Raw genomic sequence first — 11,402 nt, 5'->3', positions numbered from 1 at the left:
CTTTGCATTTAAGTGTTATCTTGTCAGCTTCAAATGATCTAGCTGTCAGATCTGGAAAAGGCCGGTCTGTATGATGTTGCTTTGTCTCTAATGTCCAGCTGTTGTTACAACAGCTGAATATTTTAATCCATCTTCTGCACTTTTCAAGGTTTACAGTATATTTATTATGCTAATATATGATGATCTAATTATAAATAACTTTACATATGATTGTCACGCTGTGCTATGTGTCTGCCATGAACATTTGCAGGATGCTATTAAATTAACCATGATCTGTGACAGCTGATCCTTTCGGTCCACAGTTTCACTCACTTTTCATCTTATTCTTTCCTCGGTGTCACCCACTCCTTCTGACAATTAAAGAGACAACTTAGAATGAACATTATCAGGAGCTTAGTAGCAGCACAAACCAAGTGCAAATAGCTTCAAAATTGATTCCTTTCTTTACAGCAGATGTAACTGATGGTGAAAGGGTGGGAATCCAGCCTTGTGGTGAAAGGGCACAAACTCGTTCAACCAAGGTGTGGTAACAGGGTGAAAATTTGAAGGCAAATTCGCTCCCTGCTAATGTAGCCTGCTTCTCCCCTAATGATAACACACCCACTGTATTGCACTCACAGCACTAATTTTCATGTTTTCACTCACATTTGCTGCGAACGCCTTTCTATGATTTATCTTTTTTCTCTCGTACTCGAATCTGTGTTTGCTGTCCAGAGTCTATTTCAGTCCCGGCGTAGCGGCTTAGTTTCCTGATCATTTAAAGAGTGGATCAATTCCTGAAGGCTCTTATAGACGCTGCAGGCCGGAGAGCGTACTGGGCTGCTATAAAGGCAACAGTAGGACACCAGCCAGTAGTTCACACTTGTTGGAGCATACTGGTGAGGCTGTGAAGACGGATTCTTTCTTGATTATATGGTACTGTCTGTATTTCTCATCTTTCTAATCAGTGTGAAATAATGGAACTGTGTGATATGTAATATTGTCCGCGCCAGTTATGAAACATAGAACATCCTCTAGCACATGTACAGCTGCATGGATGATACATTCATTTCGCAGTAAATCACCATCCCTCCCTGCGTTTATTTCTCGTTCACTCTTGGCAAAGTTTTAAAAGAAAATGAACTGGTTTCCACGTGTTTGTTTGTGACAGCCTAGATGTGAGCGGTGGAGACATAAATCATGTCACATTTATTTTTCCTCTCAACTTGGAACATGGTTCTCTTCCCTGTAGAATTCAGAACTGATCATTAACCTTTCCTTTAGTTCCTTCCCTTGCCTGGTCACATTTCCTCTCTATTTGGTTCCTGGCCCCATATGCCACTTTCCTATTTCCTGCCTGCAGACAGCAGGGAGTAGCTCTATTATCACCTTCCTAGAGCTGTCTTTGAATGTGAGAGGCAATTCCATTTCACTCTCAGCCATGGGGAGGAGGAGGGGTAGGAGTAGAAAAGCACACCATAGAGCTCACAGAAATTGGTTTAGGGTTACTTCTTATAGTCCAATGTAAGACTATTTGGTTTTTGTACTCATTTCTCATAGATTTAATGATTATACAATGCACCGTCTGCTGCAGTGGTGCAGGTTTTTTTTGTGTGGAACAGATCCAAATCAGAGCAAAGGTTAAGTGGTGCGTATCATGTCTGGTTGTTGTGTGAACACTTTATAGTCAACTCCACTTAGAAGTCATCCTCTGAAATATTAACAATCCTAAAGCAGGTATGTTACACTGCTGTGAAGCTGTGCTAAACATATCAAAGATGTCTCTAATGCGTTCACTCTCAAGTGTGTTCTCTCCGTTTTGCGACATTTTACTCAAAGCCTGTGTTATTTTTGGATTTCCCTAAGTCTTATTCCAGCTTTTATCAGCCTCTAGTTCTTTGGAATGGTAGGGCTCTTGACAATATTGCTCCTGGATAAATTAAACATGAGTTACGTAGAGTGATAATCTGTGGGCCTCTCTTTTCACACTGCATTCCCAATGAGCTGTGTGTTGGCCTGGTGTTGTTGCCTGTGATTTTAATGAAGATTATTCTTGTAACACGACTGTCGCCTGTTTGCTCCTATTCTCCCCAAAATATTTTATCTGCAAACAGAGAATTTTGATTTCTTTTAAGGGATCTGAGCAGCATTTGTGCTTTATTATATTAGTATTTCTTCCACAGCTCAATCAACAATTTATTATGGGTGTAATTAAAGATATTTAAGTACAAAACCCTGGTTGTTGATTAATCAGGTAACAGTTTTTTGAGTTGTTGTTTTTAGATTAAACATTCATCATCATGTCAACCTAGTTATCGATTAAACAATATGCTGGCAGACACAGCTGTGACTGGGTAATTAGTACTTATTTTCATCCTGTCTAAGCAATGTAGGCTCACATCAAAAAAAAAAAAAAAAAAAAAAAAAAAAGGCAAAGCTTAAATTACTGGATTGCAGCCTTCTGTTTTCTATTGTTCAGGTTTAGCCTGATAGTGCTCGGAAAACCTCAGAGTATTCTCAATGGAGTAAGTGCACACTTCATGGCATGGCCACTCTTAAAATGGAACTGATGTTTTATAAATAATTTCAAAGTTACAAACATCAACCTCACAATCACAGCGATTCAATGATATTCATTTGGCATAAGTCAGTTTCATTTCTGTGGGGCTTTTCATCAGGAATGGCTTAAAAAGTAGAGTTAGTCTGAATTTTTTATGCTGTGGGTTTACTGGGGACAGTGGCCATGTTCTTCACTTGCAGACGTCTGACAGTGCATGGCAGCAGAAATAACAAAATGGTCACAAACCCCAACTGCACTCCCCGGGTCACAGAGGCTGTTTAAAATTTAAAGAGACTAGCAACAAACCAAACAGTTGATAACGGGTCAGTAGCAGGTGATAAAAGAAGTTTTTAAAGGTAGATTAGCCCTTCTACTAACTTTGTGATGCCTGACATTATATCTCTGCCATTTGTTAGGCCAAACAATACACATTACAGAGCGTGAAGCATTTGTAGGCATTACTCTCAGGGATTGTAGTACCCGGAGGATTACTATATTTTACAAGTGTTACTTTGCTACCGAATTGGTATGAGACTAAATTCACACATTTATAATTATGCATGAATTTTACACACCATCAAGTGTATTCATGTTATTCTAGTTTTTGTAAAGGGGAGAGCTCAGCTGAGCAGCGTGGAGAGCTCATGGCTCATAGTCCCTAGGAATTACTATTATTTCCATAAGAGCGTGCTAATTACCATGCTTATGATGCAGGGGGGAAGAATTGACGGGGAGAGACGAGCTGAAGTTAAAAGAAAAAAATTACAGAACAAAAACGCAAAAATAAATAAAGGGTTTGTTCTCAAAAAGTCACAAAAGAAAGTAGTATTACAAGAGTACTGCATATAAACACACGCAACCTGTCACGCAGGGCTGTGGTTGTGACCTTGGAATAAATTTGCATGTAAAGAAATAAAAAAATGTGGTGGATTTGAGTGACTTGTGTATGAGATGACAAAAAATGTAAAGTGAAGTAAATGGTATGGAATATAATTAAAATCGCACAGTTTACTAAATTGTATCTTATGTGTATTTCTGCATACAGTTACGAAAGCTACTTTTCATAGGAAAGCATTGCACATTTGTTCATAATTAAAGGTAATTGTGAATTTATTTGAATGTGTAAGGAAGAGAAAAAAAATAACAGGGGTTTGTCTTTAATAATCTAGATTGACCATTTTCTTTGATTGTGCTCTGCTGCAGATAAAAAAGCACGTGTATAAATATTCTGGGGTGCAGAATCCCTCCAGTGCAGGCTAAGGTATGGTACCAGCACAGGAGCCGTGTCATTTGTATTTCCACTGAGCATCATGATCACCTGTCCTGAGGTTAATTTGCTGTGAGCTGTGTGGTAAAGAATCACGGCTGGGTCTGGTCTGGCTGGGCGACCTTTAAGGCCATCAATAATGAGCAGGTGTAGGAGTGCACTTCTGCGTAGACGCGTGTCTTGGTGTGTCCAGGGAGGACTGCTAATAAGGGTTTAAAAGCCACAACTGTCCACTCCGCCCCTTAGCAGCCCTCCTGCTGTCTTTTCTGTCAGAGAGCACCCTGATTCCCTCTGACAGAGCAGATCACTGATGGCAGGAAACCACAGGGGGCAATACTCATGTTAGCATTGCACAAAGCACCACCACACTTGACCAGATTAGTCATACTAGTTAATTAAAGACTTAAGGTAAATACAGGTTTTGTTTTGTTTTTTTTTATCATCAAATTCCACAAAAAAAAAAGAGAGGAAGAAATACTTCACTTTGATTTATTGATGGAAATTGCAATGTGACATCTGGCAAACAACATATAAATAACTTAAAGGCCATCTTAAATGCATTCCCATGAAATTTTTAGTGTCGCTGTAATATAAGCCACTACCTGTCATGAATCCCAAATAACCTTGGCTCTATCCTCTTAGTTCAGCCCAGTGTGCCTCATTCCTTATTACTGGCCTGACAAGGAAATGTTTACCCATCCGACAAGAGACAAGCCATTTCATAGTCGGAAAAAGCAATTTCACCTGACTGGAGTAGCACACTATGTCCCCATATCCTTGCTGGCTATAATTTTGTTGTCATTTTGTGTGCTGTGATCATATCATTGAAGTGACAGTACTGGGCATTAGGTAAAATCCCTAAGCTGGTGCTCACTTTCAGGCTTTTTCTCTCCTTGTCATTCACATTGATTAGATTAGACCCAGGTGGAAAGCAGATTCCTCTAGTACAACAATAAGAAAACGGTGATACAGCGCTTGGAAGAAAAAAACAAAAAAAAAAGCACATTGTTTTATGCTCAGCTGAACAGTGTTAACCAGAAGTACCTGAATCAAAAACATGTTATTATAATTAGGTTTTCTCTCTCTTTTTTTTTTTTTTTTTTACAAATGATAAAAGGCTGTATCTAGTAGAAACATTTCAAAGAAACCCCAAACAGGGTTAGGATCTCCTTTTATACTAAGCCTGTATTAACAAATTGCGAACATATAAAGTTTAATTTAAGTAAAATTAAAAGGTATAATTGTTTTGCACTAGAAAAAAACATAAACAGCTAATTCATTACGCTCAGCTGTTCAACAGAGAAATTGCGCAAGGCAGGGGACTCTAACCTGCAACACACGGCATATCTACATCTCCCAGAGGAGCAAACCTGGCCACGGGTAAAACAAATCAGCCCACACCTCTTTGGTTATGTCCACTAGCTGTGTGAGCCAATAAAATGAGAGGACTTAGTCTGATAAACAGGCACCAGAGCACCTGGGGAAACACACTGAGTTACTGCATGGGTGGCTCAACAATTGGTTTGTTCAGGAGGAGGGGGGAAAAAAAAAGCAAGCCTATATTTGCTTATTAAAGATCAGTGGTGGAAGTGAACCATAATCCTGTAATGAGGAGAGCAGAGAGTGGCCTCTTTTCCTTGGGCACAGACAAGCCCGTGCTTGCATGTTTCACAAGAATAGATTGCTGGACCCTATAGCCCTACTGTAATGACCCCTCTTGTTAGCTTCAAAGAAGCATGGCTGTTCATTAGAGATACAAACTTGTGGATGTGCCCACCAGTGAAATGGGCCTTGATCTGTCTTCTTTTAACCTTGTCTGGTTCAGACTGTTCTGTGCACGCTCGCTGGTTAATGACACTAAAGTAGAACTAAACCAAAAGTTATGCAGGGAAGTGAAAATGATCCTTTTCTGAGGCCGCAGTGAGTGATATTGTTGGTTACAGCTTTATATTAAAAGACGCTTGCCATTTTTTGTCTGCGCTACATACATTATATACAAGGGAGGGACATATAAACACCTTTTAATATACAGTAATAAAACAGAATAAATCTCCATAAAGAACAGTTAAAAAAAAACAAAAAAAACACCATAGCATTGAATCAGCATCTCTCTGACATTATATGGCTCATAAATGTTACACTGAATTACATTATTGTTGATGTGTACTAGAATCTCCTAAATCCAGTGTAATTTTAAAAGGCCCTTATAAAATGGGAGGTAGATCACACCACCCCCGATGAACAGCAGTCTGTGTGAATCGTTTTTTAGGAAGATAAGCAGGAAATACAGCCAATTTTTGGGACTTGAGCCATAATGAACTTCATTTAATCTTCTGCATTTACATCCTCCTGACAAACTTCCATTAACTTCAACTCTAATTAAACGATGGTATTTTTGTGCTTTCATGTGCTCCTCTCTATTTTAATTCTCATTTACTGAGCTCTAGCTGCCAACAATAAACTCATTCTGCTTGTCCTGATTGTCGGTTAAAGTGACTTCAAATTCAATACTTTTCATAACCTTTAAAGTTATAAAGGCTTTAAATAGGCTCCATTATAATTAACTATTCCTCCAAAAGACTACACTAAATTAATCTAAATTGCAGCTAATTTTTTGAACCAACAGTCCAAAACATGATCTGTTTTTAAAAAACCCTCAGGAGCTGCATGTGTCCCTGCAGCCCGTGTTATCAGTGCACCGGTTCATAACTTTAATGCATCAAATATTTATCAGCCCTGGGACTCATAAACACATCTTCAGTGGGACGCCATGATTTCACGCTATATCACAAACATTTTAAGGCATCCCATGCGCTGCCTGTGATGGACTGTCAGTTTTTGGTGTGTTAATAATATATCTTGGGTTCTCCTGGCAAACACACTTTGGCACTCATGGCACATAAATAGGTAAATAACGCGGATACATAGGTAAATGACGCAGCTGGCGTTACGGCTGACAGCAGAGAACAGCCCCTACAACCATTGTACTTTTATATTTTTAGTCCAACGTTATTTTCATTCACATATATATGAAGAAACAGTCGGAGTAAGTATACTTTAATCACGTGTAGGCCCGTGTCACACTACAAACAAATCACTTTGCTCACAGCGTTCCTCATATTGTCCTAATTAAGAGCTGTCTAATTAAATTACAGCCTTGAGTTAACCAATGGCGATACTTGTTTCATTAGCAAAGCGGGGAGAGTGATGGAAAGAAAATCCTTCCTGATTGCAGGATGGTGTCAGTTGGCTAATTTGCTGCCTCCGGTACCTCAAGTCATAGCAAGGCGTTTTCAGAGTGTTAGATTAGGAAAGGCGTGTGCAAAAGCTTGTGATATAGGTTGAGCTAATAGTGGCTTCCTATTGAGCTATGCAAGTCGAGAATTGCATCTCGCCAGCGAGTGATCTCTCCAAGAAATTTATGAATGTGGGCAGTGGCTTTTCGAGCTCCGATGGATCAGAGCTTTCGTTGCAGGACCATCCTATTATATCTGCAAGTGACAACCTGGAGAGAAGTTCACCTCTGAAAAAAAACTCCAGGGAGATGACGAATCAGTCAGAGGCAGACAATTTTCCCGACTCCAAGGACGCATCAGGGGACGTCCAGAGGGGCAAACTCTCTCCTGATCTTCACGGAGTCTCTGACATCCGTCATAATTTCGATGGATCTGCAGGAGAAAGGTGCATCTTTTCTTCATCTACCCAACCACAGCCAGTCTCTGCAGCTCCCACCGCCATGTTCCCTTACCCGAGCCAGCATGGACCAGCGCATCCGGCTTTTTCTATTGGAAGTCCCAGCCGTTACATGGCCCATCACCCGGTCATAACGAATGGAGCTTATAACAGCCTTCTCACCAACACGTCTCCTCAAGGCTACCCGACGGCGGGCTACCCTTACGCGCAACAGTATGGACACACGTACCAAGGAGGGGCTTTTTACCAGTTCTCTTCGGCGCAAGCGGGACTGGTTCCGGGGAAAGCGCAGGTGTATCTGTGCAACAGGGCCCTGTGGTTGAAGTTTCACAGACACCAAACAGAGATGATCATCACAAAGCAAGGGCGGTAAGTACGCGCGCACAGGCTTCGCTGACACACACCTGCACAATTCGTCGATGTTTTTTTTTTTCTTCTTCTTTTTTTTTTTTTTTTGGATACATCACTGTCAAGGTTTTGTTCCCAAACTTAAAAACTGAAACGCCTGGAAACGACTGTTTCCCCCTCCAAAAAATAAAAAATAAATAAAAAATAAAAAACGATGAACGGATCTGGCACAAACAACAAAACGAGCTGAAAAAAAAAAAAAAAACACTGGGAATCAAATCTGGCTTTTTGATATTTTAAAATTAAATATATTTCTTCTTTTGTCTAAATTCGCGTCCCTTTATTTCCACAGACGAATGTTCCCATTTTTAAGCTTCAACATTTCTGGCCTTGACCCAACTGCGCACTACAATATATTTGTGGATGTAATACTTGCTGATCCAAATCACTGGCGATTTCAAGGAGGAAAGTGGGTGCCCTGTGGAAAAGCAGATACAAATGTCATAGGTATCATATTTTTTTTATTATCACATTTTACGGCATATTAATACAGTTAAAGAATCATATTTACAGTTCTTCAGTATGTGATCACACATTCAGATTTGAATTTTTCGTGGCTGAATTAAACCAAATTTTTTTTTTAACAATAATCAGTCATATACGTTTTCATGTTTCTGTTCTTTCTATATACTCTAAAGGAAATAGAGTTTACATGCACCCGGATTCACCAAATACCGGTGCGCACTGGATGCGTCAAGAAATATCGTTTGGAAAACTAAAGCTTACAAACAACAAAGGTGCCTCCAACAACACGGGACAGGTAAATGAAACGCTATATCCAGAGTCTGGGATATTAATGTGGCACCAAGTTGGAAGGATGTAATGGCAAACAACATATGCTGGTTTCCTTTCAAAGCTTGTTCAGTGCACCGCCTGTTAATTTCTAATGCTACAATAATTATCAAATGAAGATAGATTCATATAACATCATGTTTCAATCGTCTCCCCAAAGTTTGACAATGAGTTTCTGACGTGCGTCTTTAATTGAATCTCCAGATGGTGGTTCTCCAGTCTCTCCACAAGTACCAGCCCAGGCTCCATGTGGTGGAAGTAAACGAGGATGGGACAGAGGACACCAGCCAACCAGGAAGAGTCCAGACTTTCACCTTCACAGAAACGCAATTCATCGCCGTCACAGCTTACCAGAACACTGATGTAGGAGCGCGCTTAATATCCAGCACCACATACATCTATAAGTCTCATTTCTCAGTTTTAATACGAATAGAAAAGAGAGAAGTGTTTTTAAGCACACGACAAAACAAAACATTATTTTAAAACAAAGCAGAACACGGATTGTTTCAATGGGAGTCAAGAGAATAAACTGACTAACTGTGAATTATCTCATCCTACACACCCACCCACACACACACACACACACACACACACACACACACACACACACACACTTACAAATATAAAGAATTATTAAATACAAACTATATACATCTTCTAATGACTGCATTACTTTTTGCACAGATTACCCAACTGAAAATTGACCACAATCCATTTGCCAAAGGATTTCGGGACAACTATGATACGTAAGATTATTCATTTTAGTTTTCTGTTATTTCGATTGTAATTTATTGTTTTGTGTGTTTTATACCATGTTTTTTCTAATTCACAATCAGACAAGTGCTCATAAAGAAGTAAAATTAATTTAAAAAGAAATCAGAATGATTATTGTTTTGACACAAAAGAAAATAAATGTGAAACTAATCAATTTATTCAATCAACTGAAACGTGGTGTTTCCAGTTTAATCGTGTAAATATTGGATAAAATAAACATTAATATCCAAATATTCGTTCAAATGATCCAGTGAGTCTTGACTTCGGCTTGTTTTACATGTTCATACTTTTAATTCTGATTTTCCAAAATTCAGACAACAAAGCTGGCTTTTATTATTTATCAGTGCTTAAAACGTGTCTAAATGTTTTTGTGTTCTTTGTCTGAGACCATTTGAGTCGTTTAGACCCATCAAATATCAAATAAATGATGTGGTGAAACTGACGTTATCCCACATTTCTTAGATTTCCACAGGGCCAACCCAAGCGCACTGTTTAGTTTCTGAATTGTTTCTCTGTTTTACTCTCCATCTTTTCAGTGTCTACACAGGCTGCGACATCGACCGCCTAACTCCATCACCGGGTGACTCTCCGCGTTCACAGATCGTGCCGGGTGCGAGATATGCCATGCCTAGCTCCTTCCTGCAGGACCAATTTGTCAGCACTTATGCCAAATCTCGCTTTCACCCTGGCGTGGGGACTGGTCCTGGCACGGAGCGCAGCGTCCCACTCGGCAACAGCTTGCTATCCCCGCAGCAAACCGAGGAGCCCACTGTTGCCACCCCCCCGCAGCGATGGTTTGTCACCCCTGCCAACAACCGACTGGACTTTGCTGCCTCGGCATACGACGCCGCTGATTTCGCCGGTAACGCGGCCACCTTGCTGTCCTACGCAGCGGCCGGAGTGAAGGCTCTTCCCCTGCCGACTGCAGGCTGCTCCAACCGGCCTCTTGGCTATTACGCAGACCCGTCAGGCTGGGGAGGACGCACGCCGCCGCAGTACTGTGGCGTAAACAGCAAATCCAGCTCGGTCTTTTCCTGCTGGCCCACTAACTCTCTCGGAGGCAGAGCGGGCACCAACTACCTGGCCGAGGAGAGTGACTCCATCCCGACAGAGAGGTCACCCATCAGCGGCTCAGAGGAAACCAAACCTAAGGACATGACATCTGAGTCGAGCTGGATAGAGACGCCGTCCTCCATAAAATCCATTGATTCGAGTGATTCTGGTATCTTTGAACAGGCCAAAAGGAGAAGAATCTCACCTTCTGCCACGCCGGTTTCAGAGACAGTGTCCCCGTTAAAATCTGAGCTGCTGGCACCGAGAGAGTGTGAGAAGAACTGCACAAAGGACATTGGTTATTACAGTTTCTACCCTCACAGTTAAAACAAAGAAACGACCAACTCCTACTATCTATCTATCTATCTATCTATCTATCTATCTATCTATCTATCTATCTATCTATCTATCTATCTATCTATCTATCTATCTATCTATCAATCTATCTATCTATCTATCTATCTATCTATCTATCTATCTATCTATCTATCTATCTATCTATCTATCTATCTATCTATCTATCTACAGGTTAACGACAAACAAAAACAAAACAAACTAACAAATAACTCCACCTCCATAGTTAATGGCCAAAGTGTAAATTCTTCCACTACCGACTTCTGGGCGCATCCTTTCCACACTGTTAAGTCAAAAAAACACTGTAATTATGAATATAATGTACATATTGAACACTTGGTGATAGTGACTGGATGTACACAACATAGATTTAATCGGATTCATAAGTAGTATTTAAAAAACAAAACAAACAAACCCTCTTCTGTTAAGTAGCCTCAACTGTTAGTGACAAAAAAAAAAAAAAAAAAAGATATTGAGAATCTGTACATGAAATGTTCTTGTGTAGCATAAACTGGCATAATA

The 11,402-nt window shown here is 40.2% G+C and overlaps 1 protein-coding gene across 1 annotated transcript; it reads left to right on the top strand.

Annotated features, from left to right (window-relative positions):
- The first annotated feature begins 7,176 nt into the window (after window positions 1-7,176).
- Window positions 7,177-10,933, top strand: tbr1b (T-box brain transcription factor 1b). The gene is made up of 6 exons (XM_026376922.1): window positions 7,177-7,868; window positions 8,200-8,354; window positions 8,546-8,667; window positions 8,904-9,062; window positions 9,384-9,445; window positions 10,010-10,933. The coding sequence occupies exons 1-6, from the start codon at window positions 7,177-7,179 to the stop codon at window positions 10,851-10,853; spliced, it is 2,034 nt and encodes a 677-aa protein (XP_026232707.1). The 3' UTR covers window positions 10,854-10,933.
- Window positions 10,934-11,402: the final 469 nt, after the last annotated feature.

Source organism: Anabas testudineus, chromosome 21 (genome assembly GCF_900324465.2).
Source record: "Anabas testudineus chromosome 21, fAnaTes1.2, whole genome shotgun sequence".
In the NCBI taxonomy this organism is placed as follows: Eukaryota; Metazoa; Chordata; class Actinopteri; order Anabantiformes; family Anabantidae; genus Anabas; species Anabas testudineus.
Note: the sequence above shows the minus strand (reverse complement) of the source record. Positions and strands in the feature narration are given on the sequence as shown.